Source organism: Alosa alosa, chromosome 18, assembly GCF_017589495.1.
Source record: "Alosa alosa isolate M-15738 ecotype Scorff River chromosome 18, AALO_Geno_1.1, whole genome shotgun sequence".
Lineage (NCBI taxonomy): Eukaryota > Metazoa > Chordata > Actinopteri > Clupeiformes > Clupeidae > Alosa > Alosa alosa.
In genome coordinates, this window is record NC_063206.1 from 21,500,174 (window position 1) to 21,524,537 (window position 24,364).

Sequence of the window (24,364 nt, forward strand, 5' to 3'; positions counted from 1 at the left end):
GGTAGCATTAAAAACTATAGTAAAGCAAATGTGTTGTTATAGGTAGTATGTTAGGATGTAATTTTATACTTATATTCAATGACAATTCAATATTCATGGATTGCCTCATAGGCTCCGCGACTTGGAGGGTATTAGCAAGTCTCTGAAGTACTACAAAGATGCGTACGGCAGTTTGGATGAGTGGGCCACTGAACTGGAGACTGTTCAGATGAAGATGCAGGAGAACCAGCCAGAGGATAGCAAAGCCCTGGCTGAGCTGCTAAACAAACAGAAGGTAAACTATGCCCCTCACTTCACACATCATAAGCCTTACAAAATATACCAGTCATTGCCACAGGGTAATACATTAACTAAATAATATACAGGAGAACATTTTGAATGTATGCACCTTTTTATAGTTTAGGATGCAGCATTTACAAGCTTTTTAAATGTAAATCTATTTTGTACATTTTCTACTACTTTTTTATTGGAAGTGTGGCATGAAAAGTATTTTGTTTGAATGTTTTCCAGTTGCTTGTGTCTGAAATGGAGCAGAAACAGAGTAAGATTGATGAATGTCAGAAATACTCCGAACAATACTCCACTGGAGTTAAGGTAAGCTATTACTTTCTCTCATAGTGTTCATGGACAGTGTTGTTCAAACACTCCATGTTTTAATTTGGATGGAGTGGCAATACATTGGTGTATGTTGTATAGTTATAAGATGCAATTAATCGGAGTTTTGGAGATTTGGTGTTTGTATACATTTGGTCCAAAGGTGGTTATTATCATACTGATGTTATTGCTTTGTTTTTTAAGGACTATGAGCTACAGATGATGACCTACAGAGCGATGGTGGACTCCCAACACAAGTCTCCTGTTAAACGGAGAAGAATGCAGAGCTCCTCGGATACTATCCTGCAGGAGGTTAGTTATTCCAAAGCTCACACAGTGTGCCTATACCCACATTACATTCTCATTTAGGTGACAAACTTTTGTGATCTAGTATAGATTTGACATTGCCATGCTTTACGAATCTAGAATTCACAGTGCTGTATGGAACATTCTATGCCACTGACTGAAACATTGGTTTGTCTTCAGTTCATGGATCTACGTACACGCTACACCACACTGGTGACGATGATGACGCAGTATGTGAAGTTTGCCAGTGAGACACTGAAAAGGACAGAGGAAGAAGAGGTAAGAACATGATGAAGGAGTAAAAAATTATGATCTGGGACCTAATGAATAGTAATGAACAGAAAAAGTCTGAAAATATTTTTTATTGATCATAACCATTTAACATTCTATACATTCTATAATGCATATTAATATCTTAACATAATAGTTAATTTTCATTATACAAAGTATGGTTCATAAAATTATGATTTTACTGTGATTTATACAGCTGTTATATATCAGCTGTCTTGAACTGTCTGATGCCTGTGCATTTTCCTGTGGTCATTTATAGTCCGGTTCTTGGTGAAAATGTGTCTGCAGATTTATGCTCTTCTGTTCTTACCCTGTCATGAAAGGATGTTATTTTGAAGTATCAATAAAATCTACATTTCTACGTACATAAAGCTATTGCGAGCAGCATGCAAGCTCAAATCGATGCAAAAGAAGCACTCTTTTGTATCATTCTTGGCAATGATCTTTGGTGAGAACATTTCCTTTTACTCTGGCTCCACATTTCGGCTGTCATTATTGAGTGCTGCTGTTGGGGACATCTCTGTCAAGCTTCATCTGTCTTCATTCTGGTAAGTGGGCAATTCTTGGAATGCTACACTGTCCAACTCTCTTCCTCAAGTGGATGATCCTGTTTTTCGTTGTAGAGGAGGAAGGCCTCAGAGAGAGCTGAGTACATCACCTGGACGGAGACCATAGAATTGCAGAAAGAGACAAGCCAGGGGGAGATCTCCCGGCTACAGCGACAGGTACAGGAGCTGGAGGCCTCTCTGTCTGACAGAGAACAGCAGCTGGAGATCTTAGGCCGAGAGCTTGAGATGCAGAAAACAACCATAGAGGAAGTCACTGAGCAGAAAACAAAGGCTGAAACTGATGCACGACAGTTCCATGTGGAACTGGAGGGTGTGGTGAAGGCCAAAGCAGCTATGGAGCAAGAGCTGAGTCAGGCACAGCTGCTCATTCAGCAGGCCGAGGCCAGGCGATCCTCCCTGGAGGAAAGCCTCCAGGTGCTGAGGAGGAACATTGAGGAGAGCACTACTGCTCGCCGGTCTCTGGAAGAGCACCTGAAACGAAGGGAGAGTGATGTGCAGGACCTGGAACGGGCGCTGAAGACCAAAGAGGGGGCAGAGGCTGAACTCCTGAGTCATGTCCGCAGTATGGAGTTGGACCTGGCCAAGTCGGTTACCAAGGGGCAACAGAATGAGTCGCATGTGACGGTCACCAAAGTGCAGAAGTCATCCACTTTGTCGAGCAGCATCCAGAAAATCCAAGCTGAGGTTGAGGTTGAGGTCATGCAGCACAAGATGGAGGAGCTCACGATGGACAAGAAGAGAGCCGAATCAGAGATCAAGACTCTGAAGTCAGAGTTGAATGGCATGCTGATGCAGAAGAATATGTCAGAGGAGAAAGCGCAACGGTTCAAAGAGCTACTGGATGACTCAAATAACAGGCTCATAAAACTTCAGGCGGACATGGAAGCAGACAGAAATGGTGTGAGGCAGAAACTAGATGAAATAAGACAGGAAAGCTCTGAACTGAAAAAGTCTATCTACGTTCACCAAGAACAAGTCAAGTCATTGCAGCGAGACAAAACCACCCTGGAACAGAGAGCCATTTTCCACAAGACAGAGGTGGACGGCATAAAAGAACAACTGAAAATAAGCCAAGAGAAACTTCTTCAGAAGAACTCAATAGAACAGGAATTCATGCACAAAATGAGATGCTTAGAAGACGAGTTGAGCACATCACAGCTAGGAGGCGACCAGCTTAAGTATCAGATAAATGAAATCACACGAGTAAATAGTTCTTTAGAAAATGATGTAAGAAATCTCAAGGTATGTATTGAATCACTTCAGCAAGAGAAAACTTTTGCCGAACAGAGGCTCAAAGCACTGAAGACTGAAGCCGACACTTTCAAGGAACACCTACAGAAGGCTAAAGAGAATATGTCCTCACAGTCGAGGTCTGAGAAGGAAATTCACCTCAAAGCCAGAAACCTTGAGCTGGAGCTGCAGAAAAGTGGGCAGCACGTTACCCAACTGACCAAAAAGGTTGAGGAGCTCAAGAAAATGAACATGGAGACAGAGCACTCCCTGAAGAGTGTGAGGGGAGAGCTGGACAAAGTGAATATTGAGCTGGGCAGCAAGGATCAGCAGATCAGCATTTACAAGACCCAAGCAGAGAGCACAAAAGGCCAGGTAAAGATCATTGAGGAGGAACTGCTCAAGGCAACTCAAACAGCACACGAGTTCCAGGTGAAACTAAGGGGTTACAATGACGAGGTCAAGAAAACGGCTGAATTGGAGCTGAAAAAACAAAACCCTGTCAGCAAACATAGCCACGTATGAAAAAGACATCAGAACGCTAAAATCTGAGCTGAACTCCATTTCCAATGAGAGAAACACCATGAAACAGAGAGTCCAGGAACAGAAGATGGAAATCAATGAGTTGAATCTGAGCTTGAAGAAAACCATGGGAGAGCTGCAGAAGGAAAATGGTGAGGTGCAAAAATATGCTACCAAAGTGAATGAGCTTGAAAATGAACTTTTGAAGTGCAAACAGTCCATGAAAGGAATAACTGGAAACTCTGAAAAGATCACAATAAATCTTAAACAGGACATCCTTTCTATGCAAAAGGAAAAGCAAATGGTTGACCAGAAACTGTTGACACTCAAGGGTGAGTTTGATAATCTGAGTACCACGTTGAGAAGAACCAAAGATGAACTTATTAAGGTAACCCAGGAAGCAAACATCAGTCAGTCTAAAGTGAAGAACCTTGAAGAGGAGCTCCAGAAAAGCAGAGTGGTCATTAAAGACATGAGCTCCACTGTAGACAAAGACACACTGAACCTCAAACAGGAAATTATGGTTCTTCAGAAAGAGAAAACCACAGCGCATGAGAAAATACACCAAATGACATCAGAAATGTCCACTCTTCAAAAGGACAGAAACATGGTGCTTGAAAAGAATCAGAATTTGAATTTGCAGATGTCTCAAGTGAAAATGCAATTACAGCAAACTCAAGAGACCATCAAGAAGAGTCAGACAGAAACATCCAGTGCCCAGGCTCTGAGTGTGGAGCTCTCTCAAGTGAAAATGCAGCTGGAGCAAGCCCAAGAAAGCATCAAGAAGAGTCAGACACAATCATTCAGTGCCCAGGCTCTGAGTTTGGAGCTCTCTCAATTGAAAATACAGTTAGAGCAAGCCCAACAGGACATTACAAAGAAGCAAAAAGAAGCTTCTGATGCCCAGGTGAGGTCCAAACTTCTGGAAGCCCAACTTGAAAGCTGCAAAGGCATGTTGGATCAATTGAAGGATAAACTGGAGAAACAGAAGTCTGGCTATGAAAAACAACTGCAGTTAGTCCATACCGAGATGGAGCAGAAATTCATTGTGAGAGAATCTCGCATGAAGGTGGAGTTGGAGAAAAAATCCACAGAGCGCTCCCAGAACATAGAGGCAGCCGAAAGGGACCACAAACATCTCCAACAAGAGATTGAAAAGCTCAGAGTGTTGCTTCACAACTCCCAGATTTCAAAGCAAGAGACTCAACAACAGCTAGACTCTCTTCGTATTGAACTGGAGCAAGCAGTGAAGGACAAAGGAGCCATGGAAGTCGAAGTGCTTAAAGCAAAATCCAAGATATCTGATCTGGACAATGAAAAAATCAAGCTGGCGTCCAGCATAAGTCAACTGGACAACCTTCGCAAAGAAAATTCTAAAGAGGTTCCACGGCTCAAGCAGACATTGGGCGAATCAGAACGGAAGCTACAGGCTTCAGAGAGGGAGGTAAAGTCCCTCAAACAAAAAGTTGTTACCTACATGGAGGAAGTGAAAAACCTTCAAGAAAAGGTCTTGAAGCTTGAGGTGGAAGTCAACTCTGAGAACAAGAGAGTTAAGGAACTGGAATCAGATAAACCATCAATGTCAAATCATCAGTGTCTCAAAGACCATGAAATTGCAAAGCTACAGACAGAGCTGCGATTAACAAAGAATATTGTATCATCATATGAGGAGGCAAAGCGAAGTTTGGAGGACGAGCTCAAGAAGATGAAAGTTTCCTCAGAGGTACAAATGACTACATATTTCTGTAGATACTAATTTAATATTTAATTTATTTTGAATGAATGTAATAGTCTTGTATAATGAACACTATTAGTATTCATATCTGCAATTTGCTATTGATGATTATTTTTCTTGGTTAACTTGTATGAGTATGTATTTATACAGAGACAATAATACATTTTTAATGAACAAATTTTATTTTTATATCAAAATATTTCATTTAATAGTATCAATAATCTCATGTCAACAGATAGCAACTCTGGAGAAGGATAAAGTTCTGGCGGAGCTGAGAATAATGAAACAAGAAAAAATGGAAGTTTATCAAAACAAATCTCAGGAAAATATCATGAAGACAATGACCAATTCAGTTTCACTGTATAATTCAACTGTGTTACAGACACATACAAAAGAGACAGAGTCTAACGTTAACAGCCAAAATATCACAACAGAGCAGACAGCCACCATGCGCAAAAGCTCTCTGTCTGAGAAAGGCAAGTCTGGCAAAGGGCAGTCTGTTACATTTAACATCTCCAACTCAGATGCATCTGGAGTCACTAGCAAAGTCACAGGTTCCCCCTCTATTCTATCACGCAAAGTTCAAGGCCTTAGAGGACGTATCAGTATCAAGAAATTGATCAAAGTGAAATTGCTGGATAATGACACTGCCCTGAAGTTAGAGACAGGGCAGATGTCTATGGAAGAAGTACAAGCATGCATCGCTCAGTTTGTTAGCAAGCCACCATCAATCGCTGGAGTTTACGATCAGTCTAGCAAGAAGAAGATGTCCTTCACTGAGGCCTCAGAGAAAGGGATCATTACAAAGACTTACGCTGTTGACTTCCTTGAAGCACAAGCGGCTACTGGGTGTATTATTGATCCATCAACAGGGGAAACCTACTCTGCAGAGGATGCGTTTGAAAATGGAATCATAAGAGAGGACCTCAAGGAGAAGCTTGTAGAAGCTGAAAAAGCAGTGTGTGGTTATGCTCATGCAGGGAAAATACTTTCGGTCTTTCAGGCCATGGAAGAAAGAATACTTGACAGACACAGGGGAAAGAAGACGATCGAAGTTCAGATAGCTACAGGTGGCCTCATTCATCCAGTGATTGGTGTCAGGGTGCCTCTTAGCTTTGCTCTTGAAAATGGCCTCTTGAACCAGTTCACCTATCAGACCATCTATGATCCAGTCAGCAATCCCAAGGGCTTTTACAACCCTGAGACTGGCCAGAGAGATTATTATTGTGAGCTGTTGAAAATGTGTGTTTTTGACACGGTGAGTGGTGTGTATCTTTTGCCAATAGGTGGTAAGCAGGAAGCTAACCCTACCCCTGACAGTGTGCAAGGCAGAAAGTCTGTTATCAACACCTCAAATGGAGTTGAGATGCCAGCATATGAAGCCTTCAAAGGCAACCATATTGATAAGAAAACATACCTCTTCCTGTCTCAGCAAGAAACTGAATGGCAGGAAACTGTCACAGACTCTAACGGAAGCCTCATGCACATACTAACAGACCTTAGAAGTGGTCGACAGCTTTGCATTGAAACGGCTCTTAGACTTCGAATCCTCGAATCGTCCGAACTTGCCAAATACCGGAGTGGCCTCCTTAGTATATACGAGCTCGCAGATCTCTTGAACTCCAGAAAGGTTGTTTTCAGAATCACGCATTGCCCCGTTGCTGGACTGTGGGACGTTGCTTCCAGGAAGAGACTTTCTGTCTTTAAAGGTCACCAACTGAACCTTGTGGACAGATTGACCGCCCTTCGGCTCTTAGAAGCTCAAGCTTGCACTGGAGGCATCTGTGACCCAGCACTGGGGGAGCGTGTTGGGATTGCTGAGGCAACTCAAAAAGGTCTACTAAATGACAGTTTTGAACATCTACTCAAGCAGTTTGAACAAGCTTACAATGGTCTCGCACATCCCCAAACAGGAAAGACCCTTTCAGTGGCCCAAGCCATGCAAGAAAACCTGTTATTGAAAGACGTTGGGATGAGATGTTTGGAATACCAACTCTTTACTGGAGGACTGATCAACCCAGAAACCCATGAGAGGATGACGGTGGATGAGGCTCTCCTGGGCTGCTTGATAGACAAGGCTACAGCTTCCCAGCTCAAAGATGAAAGGTCCTTTTCCAAATCCCTTACCTGCCCAAAGACCAAGAAGAGGATTTCTTTCAGTGAATCCCTGGAAAAAGGTGTCTTTGATGGCCACACCGGTTTCATGCTACTTGAAGCTACCAAACCTCAAAGCATGGGGGCCACAGGGACATTCCAGTACATCTGGACCTATCGACATATGTAACTTATTTTTTAGTGCCACAAAGAACATAACAGCCATCTTCTGCTTTTATTATCAAAACATCTTCAACTTTGTCATTCAGAATGTGTTGTGCCTTCTTTATTAACCTTCCTGTTCAACCTGTGTCTTTTCATATAAGCAATGTGTTTTTTCATGTTATGTAAATATTTTATAAATCTCATTGGTTTTCAATGGGTAGATTATGCTATTATGCTATTCTTGAATTACTTAATATAAAGAAACAGTACCTCTATTTTATTTACCGTAAAATTATACCATGAACCTTTATCATGAACCATGAATGTCTAGTAACCAGTTGTATTGTTGCTTAATCACTCTTGTTCATTTCTGTCCCTGAATTCCAGAAAACTGTTGAGGTGGAGAAAAAAGAGCATGGTGATAAAGTTAGCAAACTTTTAAACTGGGTGTCCAGTGTGAACTCGAGCAAAGATGAGAAAGTTGGAAAAGATGGTAAAGCCATCTCAGAGAGCTCTAGTATGCCCAAGGTAAATACTGTAATAAGCATCGTAAACGTCTTCTTCATTAATTGCTGACCTTTGAATTGTTTTTATAGGTTGCACTCAAGATTGCCAACTGTGCTGGTTACACGGAATTAATAAGGCAGATAATGAATCACCTTGATGTCGTAGCACAGTTATTATGATGGTTAATTGCCGAGTAAATAATGTGACACAGCATGACTGTTTTATATAGGATAATGGTGTATTTTATACATTTTGTTCTCAATAAAAATGAGACCACACTTTGCTTTCTTTCCCTTTTGCCATACTCTGTCTATAAACATGTAATCACAATCTGTAATCACATAAGTAAGTCTGTAAGTCAGTCATTTAAAACCCAGCCCTAGACATTTCACACAATACATTTGACAGAAAGACTATTTAAGGTAATAATCTAGTATAAAGCTTTACACACCATACGTTTCTCATTATAGGGATGAAGTTTGGAGACACATATTTTATATGTGGAGTTCATGGGGGGATTTATGCACTCCCTTATGAAAAAGAACTATAGTATTACTATAAGATATCTATAGTATTTCTATCATAGTGTATAATATTTCTATTATATTCTCTATAGTATACTTGTCCTCTATAGTGTTCCTATAGTACAGTCATAGTACTTCTATAATATGCCCCATAATATAATAAGATTCCTATAATATCTGTAGTATTTCTATAAGATAACTGTAATATTTTGTCCCAAAATACTGTAAGATTCCTATGGTTCTTTTTCGGTAGGGCTGCAATAAGTACACAAGCACAAGAAAACCCCTAAACCCCCATTCCCCATAAAGACATTATCCATCCTCCTCCTCCCCCCCCCCCCACACACACACACACAATGACTGAATGAACACTGCAAAGGTCTAAATAAGTACACAAATAATCATTTGCAAAAACAGATATATCTATTATTACATTATTATTATTATAAAACATGACATTTTATTATGCATTCCAGGTCCTATTAGTCAAACTGCAGTTGGGTTGTTTTGATTAAATAACAAGATTAAATAAGTAAAAACATCTACACAACTTTATTTTGATTTGTATTACCGGTATGTGGAATTCACAATTTAAAAAAAGATCTGTGAAAATTCATGAAAATGGAGGAAATCTCTTTTGCAAATGAGCTCTTCACTCACATACACTACATATTATGAGCACGGTTCTACTTGGATTGTCAGTCCTTGGTGGCAGGGCAGATATAGGTTGTTTTGGTTTATAAAGTCAAATGATAATTTAGAATACCGGAATCTAATTAAAATGGCACTATCATCATGGTGTCCCATCGGAACATAACATAACATTAAGTATCGCAGATTGAGCTCACATATTTGTTTGTTTAGATTCAAAGTCGTATATAACCCTCAAATAAAATACTGTATATAATCTTCACATCCATAAAAGTTACCAGTAGCTTTAATTTTACAGCCGTGGATCTCTGTAACACCCACATACACGTGACATCCATTCACTAAACACCTGTCCCATTATTGTCCACAACATGCCACAGCTTGTGCCAGTAGTAAACCATGCCACTGCTGTATGCTAACACTGCTATGTCCCCACCAAACTTCCAATAGGAACGTCATCACATATACATTTTATAATATAGCAGGTCCTTAAACACATTTGTAGATATAAATACTATTTAGAATATATTCTGTGCTGCTAGATGTAATAGATAATCTGACATTCAGATGCAGAATGTCTTGGCACAGTACATAATTAATAGTTCAGTCATTGATGAAATGTTGCTCTTTCTCCCATCACTGTATCTTGACATGAAATAAGTGCTGTCAAAAATAATGAAAAAGATAGAGAATAGAGGTTACATTTATAAAATGAAAGAAAAGGTCTACGGGAAGTCCTTTTTGGACCCCTGTTGTTTGAAATGAGTCACTTTATCGTCTTTAAAAAATGTTCTCTTTCATGAACATAGTTTTCACCCTTCTGTACATTTTGGTGTTTGACACAATATGTCCAGAAAATGATGTGTGTTCACTGGTCTCCATTCTGTGATATTTATAGGCGTCTATGGAGGAAATGGTGACAAAGAAGGAACAGATTGCAGAAGCACTGAGGATGACACAGCTGATGCTCACCAAACACAGTGACAAGTACGCCTTGATACATTTTGTGCTGTATATGACTTTACTTTAAACTATTCATTTTAATGTTGATGTAATGCTTATTGATATCATTCATTGTAAGTCACTTTGGACAAAAGCAGCTGTTAAGAACTATTAACGTAACGTATAAAAACATTTGAATTGAAGTGAATTCATGCTCAGAGGAATCCAAAATGAAATCTGCTGTTATGATCACAGGTTTTATGAGCTGCCCAATACTATGTTTGAATTAACCAGTACTGCTATTTTCAAGTCTGTTGTCTATCTGTGGAGTGGTTTGCTACTATTTCTGTCACATTATCCGTCCTCGTATGTTGTATAATGCGTGGACATTTTATTGAGGGTATGAAACAAGCCCGTTCAAATAAATAGGGCTGTACCGATCTATCTGTGCCCATAACGATAATCATGTGTTTAACTTTACTGCACTCCTCCCTTTAGGATGACTGAAGAGGAGAAGCAGGAGACTGAGGAGCAACTGAAGGCTCTGCAGCAGGCCTACAATGATCTCTCCCAGCAGTGCACTGGCGCACAGGCGCCCTCTACTGACAAGGCAAAGGTACTGGATCCTCTGCAACCTTTACAGAGGAAGATCAGTTCCCCTATGTGAAAATGCACTGCTGTCCCAGACTGCATGACTAACCATTGTTTCTATTCACCATATCCACAGCATGGTAATGGCATCTTTAGGTGTCACCACTTTGCTAAATTTTCTAAATCACATCCCTTGCGATTAAAAGATCCAATGCTGTGTGAGTGTGCTTGGATAGGGTTGTAGACAGGTGTTAGTTCAAACAGTTGACACCTAAGTGTACTGACATACAGGGTAATATTTTGGGCAACACCATTTGGACACAGAGAACCGAACAACATCATTTAACCATCCAAATGTATTCAGATATTAGTGAGTAATTCTAGATGCCCTTTGTGAAGTTCTGTTGGCAAATTCCCCAAGGTGCTGCCCAAAATGCCTGATGTGTCACCACGCTAAGAGTGTGGAGTGAGTATCCTGTAAACATGCCCCAGCATGAAGTGTTTAATGTCACCCAGCTTCACAGCTTCTTTTCACAGCCAACCCAGGAGACCTCTCTTTCCCTCCATACAGGTATCCACCTCTGTGTTGTCTCTAACCAACTCTCTTGTTGTGCAAGATACCAAATATTCTATCCACAGATGCATGCCAGCTTTCAGTGTGTTTCAGTGTGCCTCCTCTTGCTGTTGAAATACTGACTTTCACTGTTGCACATGCACTGATAGCATTCATAGACATGTTACGGGTGAGTAGATGTCTTCATGGCTTTTTTCTTACACGCACAGACACTTTTTTTCTATAATAGCACAAAAAATATCCTTTTTTGATATAAACAACACAGACCCCATTTGGCATCTTAAGTAAAAAAAGCAACCTATTGAACTGCAATTGTTTCTTTTTTTTATTACAGAGGATTCAGACCATTGGAGGGATTCTGGTGATGGGAAGTGGGGCGGTGTTGTCCGTCTGCTGCTCCATGCAGAGGGGCCTGATTGACCACACCACTGGGCTGAGTCTCCTGGAGGCACAGCTGATAACATCTGGACTCATTTCTCCTGACGTCAGGATGTGCCTGGACTTGGAGAACGCTCTTAAGCAAGAACTTATCAACGAATCCACCCACAGGCAACTGCAAGATTTGAACGAAGCTAACAAGCGCCTATCAAGGCCCAGTTACACCTCTGAACCCCTCCCTGTTATAGCTGCACTGAAGGAGGGAGCTGTCTCTGAGAACCTTGCAATAAAGATTTTGGAGATTCAACTGGCTACTGGGGGGCTCAGAACAACCTCCTCTAGGGAGGTCTTCAATCTTGATAGAGCAGTCCAGCATGGCTTGATCCCTGCAGATCTCCTCAGCAAACTTGGTGAAGATCAAAGCATCTCAAAGCTCCTGATTGACCCTAACACATCTGAGAAAGTCTCTCTCAATCAGCTCATGCAGAGGAGTGTTGTTCATGAAAAGACTGGCCTGCGTCTGTTACCAGTGAAACCCAGAACAGATGGAAACATCTGGCTTAAATCAGGAAAAGAATTTGGTATTCTGAGGGCTGTCCATGAGGGGGCCATCGATCAAGAGACCATGATTCGCCTATTGGGGTCTCAGTTGTGTGCTGGGGGCATTGTGGATCCCAAAACAGGGTCTAAACTCACAGTAGAAGAAGCTTTATCAGAAGGCCTAATTGATCAAGAGACTGCTAGTGCAGTGCTTAACCTTCAGGTCCAAAATGGTGGCATTGTTGACCCTCATAATGGTAAAAAACTAACAGTCGATGAGGCTGTCCAGTGCAATTTAATGAGCTCTACAAGTGCACTTTTAGTATTGGAGAAACAAAAGGGTTTTATGGGCCTTCTGTGGCCTCACTCTGGTGAAATCCTGACTGTTACAACATCCCTAGAGCATGAAATTATTAACGATCACCTAGCATCCAAACTGCTCTGCAACCGAGAAAAAATTGCTGCTTTTTACATACCAGAGAGTTCTGAGGTAGTTGACATTGACTCTGCCACTAAACATGGCCTTATTGATGAGTACACTGCAGAGATATTAAAAACAGTGGAGCTACCAGACTCGTTTCCTGACATCGATGACCTCAACAAGAGGTTCTCATCTTGGCTGGTTTGGCGTAAGCTGCAGCTGGAAGGAGTTCATGGATCTTCTCAGGATTCAGGAGTGGATGAGAAGAACATGAATACGCCGTCTCCTGCAGAGGCATGCCAGTTATTCATCTCCTATCTAATGATGAATAGCTACATGGACCCCAAAACAGGGCAGAGGCTACTAGTGTTTGATGGGCAACTGAACAAAATGGCCAAAGTGTTCATGGAAAATTCTGCTGGATCTGGGAGATCTGAGAAGAAGATCCACGTGTCATCATCAAAATTTACTGACATTGTCTTGGATGATGAAGATGAGATGCAGTGTACAGATGCAAACAGCTCACGTGGTGCGTTCCCAGAAATTTCAAAGAGACCATACGATAGGAATTCAAAAGTTTTAGCAGACAAAGGCTTTGACTCAGACTCTGGTGAAATCCTGACTGTTACAACATCCCTAGAGCATGAAATTATTAACGATCACCTAGCAGCCAAACTGCTCTGCAACCGAGAAAAAATTGCTGCTTTTTACATACCAGAGAGTTCTGAGGTAGTTGACATTGACTCTGCCACCAAACATGGCCTTATTGATGAGTACACTGCAGAGATATTAAAAACAGTGGAGCTACCAGACTCGTTTCTTGACATCGATGACCTCAACAAGAGGTTCTCATCTTGGTTGGTTTGGCGTAAGCTGCAGCTGGAAGGAGTTCATGGATCTTCTCAGGATTCAGGAGTGGATGAGAAGAACATGAATATGCCGTCTCCTGCAGAGGCCCGCCAGTTATTCATCTCCTATCTAATGATGAATAGCTACATGGACCCCAAAACAGGGCAGACGCTACTAGTGTTTGATGGGCAACTGAACAAAATGGCCAAAGTGTTCATGGAAAATTCTGCTGGATCTTGGGGATCATCAAAATGTATTGATATCACTTTGAATGATGAAGATAAAATGCAGTGTACAGATTCCAAAAGCTCAAGTGGTACTATCCCAGAAATTTCAAAGGGACCATGCAATATGGATTCAAAAGTTTTAGCAAACATAGGCTTTGACTCAGGTGAGGCTGAGGAAAAGATGGATGGTATATGCAAACAATTCAAAGAGACCTCTCAAACTGCCCAGATGTCCATCAAAATGGTGTCCAAATCTGCATATGAAGGTGAAGAAAGCCAAACAAAAGACAATGATGGTGCACGCTTGACTACACAACTATTTTCATATTCAGAGATTTCAGATGGGTCATTCATCAACAGAACTTTAGACAGGATAATTGAAGAGAGTGGTGAATCAGAATCACTAGAGGAAGGAGATGAAATGGAAGATGATGAAGATGATCTTTGTGAAGTTAGAGAATTATCTAGTGCAACTACTCACACTAGCATTCATGCATCCAATTCTTCAAAGGGGATTTCCTGTTCTAAGACTGACATCGATACTGACAAAGATGTGTTGCACATCACAGAAACATCCATTTTGCAAATACAAGAGGATGATGCCTCAGATAGCCCTGCGTTTACCAGTGAGTTGACCAAATCAATGGACATGATCACGGAGTGCCCTTACACAGATCTTGCCTGGGATGAAAAGAATGAGAGGGAGTTTGCGGTCCATCTTCTGAGAGCTCAGGTGGAGGAAGGAGGCATTTTAGATGTCACATCAGGCAAGCGGTATGACCTGGATGCTGCTCTAGACAAGGGCATTGTTGATGAGGAGACTGTTCTGGAAGTCCTGGCTTTGCAGTTTTGTAAAGGCAGGGTTGCCGGGAATCCGTCAGGAACCATGTCGACCTTACAAGAGGCTGTTTCACAGGGCCTCATATCCTCCCAAGTGTCTCTGCAGATCATGGAGCAACAGAACCTTCTGGGAGGTTTCTACGACTCGGAATCCCATCACACCATCAGTATATGTGAGGCTCTTGAAAATGACATGATAACGGATGACATGGCCCATAAAATACTTCACTCACAACCTATCCAGAAAGCCATCATTGATCCAGATGGCAGCTGTCTCCACAGTGTTTCTGATGCACAGGCTATGGGTATGCGAGATGAGGAGGAAGCAGAAAATAAGTTAGACCAAAAAGATGAGAAGAAGAATGTGGCCATTTTGATGTTAGACCTTTCCGATGAGCACTGTCATGATGTAGGTCCTGAAAAAATGAACAGCAGAATGGAGGAATCTGTTCAACGCTCTGGAAAGAGAAGTCCTCCTTGTGAGGCTTTACTTCCCAAAGACAGGGCTAAGATTACTGTTATATCACATCTCAGAAACTCACCTCTTCCTGTAACTCAGACAATAGAGAAATATCCACTCTGTCAAAGCCCCCAAAATCATGTTTCAAAGAAAGACGATTTACCACACAATCTTTCTGAGGAGACTGGATTTCCATGCTTCTCCAGAAATAACAGCTGCCCTCAAAGCATGTTACGTAGTCAGAACAAGAGTGACAGGGATTCATTTGAGGTAGAGAATGATGCTGCAGAAGATGACAGAGGCCCACAGAACAACAATGCTGATCAGCCTTCTGAAGCGGTCCACTTGATTACAAGTGCAAGGCAGCTGCAATACCATGAAATTGCAATGAATCTGACAGTGAGTCCCGTTCAGAGCGATTCAGGCATATCGTGTTCATCCCAGAGTGATGTCTGTGTGGATGACAAGAAGACAGACAGCCTTCAGAGTGCTGACCAGCAGTGCAGTACTGTCAGAGAGGAGTCGCAAGACGCTGAGCTGAGCTCATCTTCACCTAAAGGGCTGTCCGATCATTCAGAATCAGCCAAAGGGTTGCAAGATGCTGATCTTAGGTCATCTTCACCTAAAGGGCTGTGCTATCATTCACAGTCAGCAGCTATGACTCCTCAGGAAAATGTCAAATCACATAAAACTACAGACTCGACTGATGTGGAAATAAATACTGATAATGCCAACAGGCATTTGCTGTTTCAGACTCGTCAGTGTCAAGACGCTGAGCTAATCTCATCTTCACCTAAAGGGCTGGCAGATCATTCACAATCAGCGGTCATGACACCACAGGAAAATGGCAAATTAAATAAAGCCACAGACCCGACTGAAGTGGAAATAAATACTGATAATGCCAACAGGCCTTTGCCGTTTCAGACACGTCAGTGTCAAGACACTGAGCTGAGCTTATCTTCACCTAAAGGGCTGTCCAATGATTCAGAATTAGTGAAGGGGTCGGAAGATGCTGATCTTAGCTCATCTTCACCTAAAGGGCTGTCCTATCATTCACAATCAGGGGTCATGACAGCTCAGGATAATGCCAAATCACATAAAACCACAGACCCGACTGATGTTGGAATAAATACAGATGATGACAACAGGCCTTTTCAGACACGTCAGTGTCAAGACGCTGAGCTAATCTCAACTTCACCTAAAGGGCTATCTGATCATTCAGAGTCAGTGAAGGGGTTGCAAGATGCTGATTTGAGCTCATCCTCACCTAAAGGGCTGTCCAATTATTCAGAATTAGCAGCCATGACCTCTCAGGAAAATGGCAAATCACATAAAAACACAAACTCAACTGATGTGGAGAAAAATACTGATGATGCCAACAGGTCTTTGCCTTTTCACAAACGTCAGTGTCAAGACACTGAGCTGAGCTCATCTTCACCTAAAGGGCTGTCCAATCATTCAGAATCAGCAGCCATGACCTCTGAGGAAAATGCCAAATTACATAAAACCACAGACCCAACTGGTTTGCAAATGAAAACAGATTATGCCAACAGATCTTTGCCTTTTCAGACAAGTCAGTGTCATGTGCAAAGTGATGGTCAGAAAGGTAAAAAGGATCAGTCTGTCTTGCCCTCATCTATGTTTGACAAATCAAGTGGAAAACCTGGAGACATGTGTGTAGAGGCGGTAAAGTCTGTTGACTCCAAAATAATGCAATCCCTGAAGCAACAATCAGGGAGTGTCAGAGGTTCAACAGAAGATAAACATGAAAGTGACTCAGAACGCTGTGCAGGAGAAATGCAGGCGCTCCTTTATGGTGGTGGAAATGAAGGTCCCCTGGAGCACACGGCCCAGAAGGCCTCAAGTGCCTCAGGATCTCAGTCGGCACCGGAATGTGATTCTCAAAACATGTCAACAAGTACCAATAGTCTGTTTGGAAATGCATTGCCAGGATCCACTGCAGAGACATCTGCAGATGCCTCACAGACATTTGAACAAAGGCCAGACAGTCATACAATCAGTGATATCAATCAACATGAATCAGTTGCTGTCAAACACTCAGGGCAAGAGACAGTACAGGCAGATGGTGCTACACATTCCTCTGTTAAAACAGATTCTACAATTGCACCAATGCCTGCCAATGTTGAGCTAGACAGCAACAACGATGACAGGTATTGTTCACAATCCATGTTGCTGACTGAGAAATCGCCACCTGCCACAGCGGACAGTCGTACTGAATGTTCTCTGCCTCCTGGCATGTTGCCTGAGGAGAGTGAACAGCGGGCATCTGCTGCCCAACCACACCCTGTGTCCACAGGGACGGTCATGCCTCCTCAGTCAGGCCTCCTTAGTGCCCTGAGGTCGTCTTTGAATGAGCTCGTCAAACAGCGGGCGGAGGGTGTGGATGCTGATGAGTCAGAGAAGGCTGAAAGCCAAACCGTTAATGATATCCTTGAGATAATTCAGAAACTGACCCCAGGCGACCTTCAGGATACTGAGAGACAGGCTGCCATCCCTGATCGCCGTCCGGAGTTGTCTAAGGGCAAAGACCTGGAGAGGGAAGAGGGTGGTGGTGAGAGTGCAGAGCAGCTTCCTCTTGATGTTGCGAAGCTTGAAAGCCAGCCGTGGCAGATTGTTAAAGATGTGTCATCGAACAAAGAAGCCACTACACTGGAGGATGTCCGAGGAGATTTACACATGCTTGTGGGAAACAGTGCTGAGGAGAAGCAGAGCCAAAATGCTGGTACCAGTAGGGAAAAGCCACCAGCTTGCTCCATAGATGAGAGTAAGGCCGAGACTGATATGACTCCACACTCAGATGATCTTGGCTCTCATTCATGGGCAAAAGTTGACCAAGGCGCAGACTTGGATGAACAGATCAAATGTAGGGTGAGTTGCAGTTTGCAGATTTCATTGTTGATGTATCTCAACTGATAGAGCCAACGGCTAAAAACACCACCTTGTTTGCTTTTTATCGATTTGATTTTTGATTTGAGAGTGACCAAACGTTTTTTTTTTTGGGCACTACAGAGATACTCAATTCAGAGTTACTTGGAGTCTATTGGAAGACTTCAGGACCACGTTGATGTCCTGGAGGACATTAAAAGTGACTTTGAGGCACAAGGGCCTCTCAGCGGCACCATTGATGGCTTGCACTCCCAGCTGGAAGAGTCTCAGGTGGGTTTGCACTACTCTGCATTCCGTACACATGAATAAAGGCAGGCTACGGGAAGCCCACAGTGATCTTCAACCCCGTCTGTTTTTAAACTAGTTCACCTTCTATTATCAGTCCAATTTCTTTTAATCACCACTTTCCACATTTCTCTTTTCACTTTCTGAGCAACACCTTATTAATTAATTTCTTCCCTTTTTTCTGTCTCTGAAATCTAGCCCACACATGTTATATGCACCCTTTCCCTCAAAGCCTCACCCTTTGCATGATGGGAATCTGTCAGCATGTCTAGATCTTTCTTGATCCCACTGGTCCCCTCAGCTCCCTTAATTCAGCCCACCCTCTCTCTCTCTAGTCTCTGGAGTCGCAGCTTGCTGCTCTCGCTGGCATTCTAACAGCAGACCTGGAGATAGCTGCACAGCTGCTCAATTCTGCTAACGGACACGTTCCCACACAATTCCAACAAGATTTGGCTTCGGCCTTCACATATTTACAGCCTGCTTTCGCAGACATCTGCCAAATATCTGCAGAAAGGAGTAGTCTTATATTGCAAGCAATTGAGACAGAGAAGGTCAGTAAAGTTTGTGTGTGATTTAGTGTGGAGGGCCATTGCGGTTTTTGTCAACAAAAAAACCCTAAGGGAACAAAGATAATACATTTTGATTTATTGATAATTTAAATGTCTCAGTGAATAGTATTCATCTTAAATAAAACATTTGCTATTTGTACTCTTCCTATTGAAATTGGACCCTAAGATAACCCTTCACTCCCCTTCTCTGCAGTCCCAATTAGCCACATCTTACAAGGACCTCCTTTCATCCCTGGAAAAGCTATCAGGGAGTATTCATGACAACTGTGAGGTCATCTGCGAACTAGACATCATGGATATAGATAACTTGGAGGCAATAAAAAACAGTATTCAGCAAAATAAGGTATTTATCTATTTCCATTCCTGCAATCATGTCTTGAAGAAACATTTAAGATTTGTATGGTGATGCAATACAGCAATAATATGCAGACCTTATTAGTTCAGTGAGAAAGATTTTTTTTTTATCTTAAACTTTCTAAAAGAAATCTTACATCATTATTGCAGCTAGTAATACGAGTGGTTGATCAAACATCTATCCTTCATCTCCCAGAATATGGAGCAGAGCTTGGCAGCCACTCAGCGGGAGCTGGAGGAGGCCACTTTTAGCACTCATCACTTTATCTCCGAACACGCTCAGTTCCTGAGCCCGGCGCAGAGCAGGAGGCTGCTGAAGAGCCTCAGCGTTGCTCAGAGGGCGTACCGAGAGCTGCAGGACAAGCTCGCCGCCCAGCGACGCACGCTGGACCTTCAGCTGGAGGTCCGAGAGGACGAGAGTCAGCAGCAGGAGGTTCGGGAGGATGGACGTGGACAGCTTGCGTTTTCACCATGCCAGTTTTACTTACAGGGGTGGAAATTATCTTGTGAATTAAAATGTGAACATCTACCAGCCACTGGCAAATAAGTGGCTAAATTCACCAGCCATTTTCATATTTTACCAGCATTTGTGAACATCTACCAGCCACTGGCAAATAAGTGGCTAAATTCACCAGCCATTTTCATATTTTACCAGCATTTGTCTGGTGGCCGGTGCTAATTTCCATCCCTGTGTTGTTGTGAAATGTACACACACTGCTTTGTTTTTTATAAAGTAGCACATCTCATAACAACAGTGGGTGGCTCGTTCTACCACTTCTGCTGAATTGTTTTTGTTGACATGTGCAAGTGTTTTTGAGGTGCAACAGAGTGTATTTTTTACCTGAAAAGCACTGAAATGATCAAACATGAAAGCATGGCATGTCTATAACATCACCACCTGTAGAGAGTCCATGGCTTGTTCACTGGCAATCAACTAACATCTCTCATGGTCCTATTACAGGTTTCAAGACAGCACTCGTCTACTGCACTGCAGTAACCTCTGGTAGACCAATGACTTCTCCACCTTTGACTTTTTATGCCACACAAATGTCAACACTAAAAGTCCTGAATGTACCTAACTAACCATCAAACTTCCTCCGTCGAAATGTTCAAACCCTGAAATCCTTTCAATGGCTGGCATGTTTACGGCATACTCAACCGTTGTAGAAGTTCAGAGTAGGAAGGAACTAGTTGCATTGTGTGCTTGGATGTGTGTGTTCTTGACCTGTGTTGTCCATAGAACATTGTACATATGACTGTCCTTTGAACTCTCTAGAAGGATGTGGTGGACAAGCAGATGGAGTTTTCGGGGAAGCTGCAGGATCTTTGTGATAACCTCACCCAGACAGAGAACCGGCTCATCGGGCACCATCAGCAGACGCAGACTATTGCCACCAACAACATGGTGGACCTGCAGCAGTACCGACAAGAACAGCAGGTCGAGTTATTTATTTTTTTAACTATAAAAAAGTTTGTTTCACAGCTTCTTTATTTTTTAAGGAATGAATTCCTAGGAAAATAATAATCAAATGCCTCCTCTCTATAATAAGCAACAACGGTCAGCAAGGTGTCCTGATAATATACAGAATTAATGCATGAGGCAGAGGCAAAGAACTCCACTTCTTGTGTCTGGGGTGCAAAATATGCATATTGATCAATTAGAAAGGTGTAATGTGAATATATGTGTGAAAACTTCAAGAATTGAAATAGTTGGCCCCAGCCGTGGCACAACTGGCTGGGGCACCTGTACCGTACACCGGCGACCCTGGTTCGATTCCCGCCCCTTGGTCTTTTCCGGAGCCCATCCCCGACTCTCTGTCCCACTCGCTTCCTGTCATTCTCCACTGTCCTGTCTCATTAAAGGCATAAAAAGCCCCAAAATATATATAATATATATATAAAAAAAAGAATTGAAATAGTCAGTCTACATGGCTCTCCAGAGCAGATGGAGGATAAAAAGTAGAGGCAGAAGGGAAGGAAGGAAGGAGCGAGAAGGAGGGCACTCACAAGATTGTTAGTGGTTACATGGAGATAGTAGCCAGCATTCAATGTAAAGTGGCTATACATTGACTTGTTGGCTATAGAGTGGGCTTATAAGAATAAGTAGAGCTGTGAATCAGAGAACTATGACATTGATTTGTACAATTTTGGTGAAATAGGCTGTCACAGTTTGTATACATGATCACAAGCAGAGTAGAAGATTGTGCATAGCTGTTTGGTTCAAGTAAGGATCAGTGTGTTATGCTTCCCATTCCAACCAGATTATGAAAGAGATCAAGTTTTTTTTGCATGCAGTGATTTAGGGTTGTTTTTGTGTGTAGATTAAAGGCAAATCAATAAAAAGTGTAATTGTCTTTTCTCTCTTGGTGTCTTAATCCAACAGGCGCTGCAAAAAGAGATTCAGACAAATGCCAGAGCGTTAAATGAAGTCATAAGCAGTTCTAAGAAGTTCCTAGAGGAAAATCGCAGCAAACTCTCGCCAGAGCAGATAGCTGATGTTGAGAACAAACTGGAGGAGGCCAAGAGCAAGGCCAACATGCTCAACGAAAAAGCCGAGGAGTCCAGGAAAGACCTGGAAAAGGTTGTGACCACAGCAATCAAACAGGAAACAGAAAAGGTTGGAGCACATTCTGTAAAAGCCATTTGGGACTGATAAAAGTGGTATTAAACGGTTGTAAATATTTTCTCCCTGATATTGACTGACTGCAGAGCTGGTCTGCGTTCTTTCATAAGAAGAGATAGTATATAATAGGTTTTGTTGAAATAGATAATTTCTTTCTTATCATGAGTTCATTGTTTATAGAATGTTTCAAAACGCTTTTTAGTTCTGCTCGTAATATTAAAACTGTAAATGATTATCTGTGCTCTTTGTTAGTTTTTGTAAAAGTGATTTTTATCTATTGTTATTTTCTCATAAAAATTATATATGTTTGTATTATATCTCCTCTCTCTATGTATTTATTTGTATATATTTGTATATTTGTATTATATCACCTCTCTCTCTCTCTCTCTCTCTCTCTCTGTGTGTGTGTGTGTGTGTGTGTGTGTGTGTGTGTGTGTGTGTGTGTGTGCGCGCTCATGGGTAGGTTGCTGCTGTGGAGCAACTTGAGGAGAGCAAAACCAAAATCGAGGGCCTGCTGGACTGGATCTCACATGTAGGGAAGGAGAAGGGGGCTGGGGACAGCACACAGAAGGAGCAGACCAGCACAGAGAATGGCAACATGCCCATGGAAACCGCAGCGGACGATGCCAATGGAAATGCAGTAGACACAACTGACAGCCTGCCCATTATCTCCAGCAAAGAGAGGGACCCCAGTAGTTCAGATTTGGACAGGCAGTTTGACAAAGTGAAGGTAAATAAGGCAAAGGACATGACAAAAACAGTTTAAGTGTATTTTTTATATTTAAACTTGTAGAATCACAAGTTTTTACCCCAACTCTGTGTTTTAATAATCGCTGTCTTTTATCTTGTAACTGAACCATGAGGTTCGTACCAGCAGGAATCAGTTGGTCAGGTATATACTGTATGTGTTCCTCAATATCAGAAGAGAAAAAGTTAAATCTTTTAGGGATTCCTTTTAGCTTTATCCCTTTCCTTCCTTTTAGCTCCCTTTTAGCCATAGGCTAGCTATAGGCTAGCTGGTGTAACCCACTTCCTGTGAATTATACTATGCTAACATTGTTAGACTGGGTTATTGCATGCACAGGGAAGAGAAAGGTATGTATCCTCTTCTCTAACTTAAGGGTAGACAGCTGATTTCTCCCAAAGTTGTTGTATTAAAGTAGGTGGCTGTTGTAAAGGCCATTGACTATGTAGAAACAGCGCCCTCTGTAGCATTTGTAAAAGTTCTGTTTAGAGATATGTCCTTCTTCCCGGTAAAAACACTCAGTTGTGGTATGCACCCTAGTAGCCCAGAGCCATCTGTGACCCCCAATGTCCCACGCTAGTGTTAGTCCTCAGCTCCTGTAGCAAATGACTGCAGCATTCACCCTGGCCAGTCTACCCACCCAACACTGCATATCACAAGTGAACTAAAAGTGTCTTGTCATGAATGAATGAGTTTCGTCCACAAGCAAACAAATGAACAAAACAATGGAATGCACTAATGAGGCCTGGTATGTTTCAACAGAACAATGAATAGAATCTGGGTTGCTCTGATACCTCTGCATTGTTCGTTTGTTTTCATTGCTCCTGCTTATATTACTGTATAATGAAGGAATGAGGATGAAACATCTTTTTCAATAGCCCCTTTGATTTGTACCAAACAGAATACTTCACACGGACATAATGAAATAGAGCAGACGGGGGCAAACACGATACGATGAAAGAATACATAATATAATGCGCAGATGGATAGAAAGATAAAACAATGATACAAATGAATGATAAAATGAATGTTAGATGGTGGTGAGCAGGTGAGCAGTAATTTTATAGACATATTATTATGACATGAATAGAATGAAAGGCCATTCGTTTGTGCCCTAGGCCCATCATCAAGAGATCCTATCCCAGCAGCAGGACCTGATCATCGCCACCCAGTCTGCTCAGGCGCTGCTGGACAAGCAGGCCCACGTGCTGTCGGCGGCCGAGAAGGACAAGCTCCAGCAGGACATTCAGGAGTTGCGTGGCCGTTACGAGGCCTCGCTGACGCAGGCCGAGCAGCAGATGAAGCAGGTGCAGGCCGTCCAGGAGGAGCTGGCCAAGTTCCAGGGCGACTGCGCCGACTTCCAGGCCTGGCTGGGGCAGGCCCAGGGGGAGGTCGAGGAACTGGGGGAGCCGGCTGGCCAACTGGACGTGCTGGATGACAAGCTCCAGAGGCAGTGCGGCTTTGCCGAGGACGTCATCTCGCGTAAAGGGGACCTGCGCTTCATCACCATCTCCGGGCAGAAGGTGCTGGACGCGGCCAAGGCCTGCAGCCACAGCGACCATGGAAACAAGAACGCGCCTCCGGAGGTGGACATGTCGGGAACCTGTGCAGAAGTGCAGGAGAAGCTGGATGCTGCCGCTAGTGACTACAAGGCTCTGCACTCTCAGGTATGTGCACACTCAATGAGGGGAAGAAACGGATTAGTAAAGCCTGTGATGCCTGATTTCTACCACATGGTGGGGCCATTTCTATTTCAAAATCAGCTCTCTGCTTGAAAATGGGACTGCACACTGTAGGTTTAGTTTATCGCAGTAATTCTTGAAGAAAATATATACAGCATTTTCACATGAAATATGTCGCCCATATTTAAC

The 24,364-nt window shown here is 42.5% G+C and overlaps 2 protein-coding genes across 21 annotated transcripts in view; both read left to right on the plus strand.

Annotated features, from left to right (window-relative positions):
* The window catches only part of dst (dystonin), a 136,352-nt gene that overhangs the window by 60,607 nt on the left and 51,381 nt on the right, over positions 1–24,364 (plus strand). For 17 of the 19 annotated variants that reach the window (XM_048269229.1, XM_048269234.1, XM_048269231.1 and 14 more), the window contains 16 exons: positions 112–274; positions 511–594; positions 799–906; positions 1,081–1,179; positions 7,894–8,034; positions 10,087–10,175; positions 10,629–10,746; positions 11,630–17,899; positions 18,041–18,187; positions 18,538–18,753; positions 18,965–19,114; positions 19,322–19,558; positions 20,402–20,563; positions 21,509–21,742; positions 22,212–22,478; positions 23,612–24,160. In XM_048269229.1, coding sequence (XP_048125186.1) covers positions 112–274; positions 511–594; positions 799–906; positions 1,081–1,179; positions 7,894–8,034; positions 10,087–10,175; positions 10,629–10,746; positions 11,630–17,899; positions 18,041–18,187; positions 18,538–18,753; positions 18,965–19,114; positions 19,322–19,558; positions 20,402–20,563; positions 21,509–21,742; positions 22,212–22,478; positions 23,612–24,160 — 9,034 coding nt within the window. The remainder of the gene's footprint in view (positions 1–111; positions 275–510; positions 595–798; positions 907–1,080; positions 1,180–7,893; positions 8,035–10,086; positions 10,176–10,628; positions 10,747–11,629; positions 17,900–18,040; positions 18,188–18,537; positions 18,754–18,964; positions 19,115–19,321; positions 19,559–20,401; positions 20,564–21,508; positions 21,743–22,211; positions 22,479–23,611; positions 24,161–24,364) is intronic. The other 2 variants (XM_048269238.1, XM_048269247.1) reach the window with 2 other exon arrangements.
* On the plus strand, positions 3,429–7,898 carry LOC125311319 (plectin-like). 2 transcript variants are annotated; one of them, XM_048269249.1, is made up of 2 exons: positions 3,430–5,235; positions 5,483–7,898. In XM_048269249.1, exons 1-2 carry the CDS (start codon positions 3,574–3,576, stop codon positions 7,529–7,531), a joined length of 3,711 nt encoding a protein of 1,236 aa, XP_048125206.1. In that variant the 5' UTR covers positions 3,430–3,573; the 3' UTR covers positions 7,532–7,898. The 2 variants fall into 2 exon arrangements, with proteins under 2 accessions (XP_048125207.1, XP_048125206.1); XM_048269250.1 differs by having other exon boundaries at positions 3,429–5,574.

Bases quoted from the DNA above. Each gene is read 5' to 3' on its own strand.
- LOC125311319 (XM_048269249.1), top strand. From the start codon at position 3,574: ATGAAACAGAGAGTCCAGGAACAGAAGATGGAAATCAATGAGTTGAAT. The intron at 5,236-5,482 runs GTACAAATGACT...TCATGTCAACAG, and splicing joins AGATGAAAGTTTCCTCAGAG to ATAGCAACTCTGGAGAAGGA.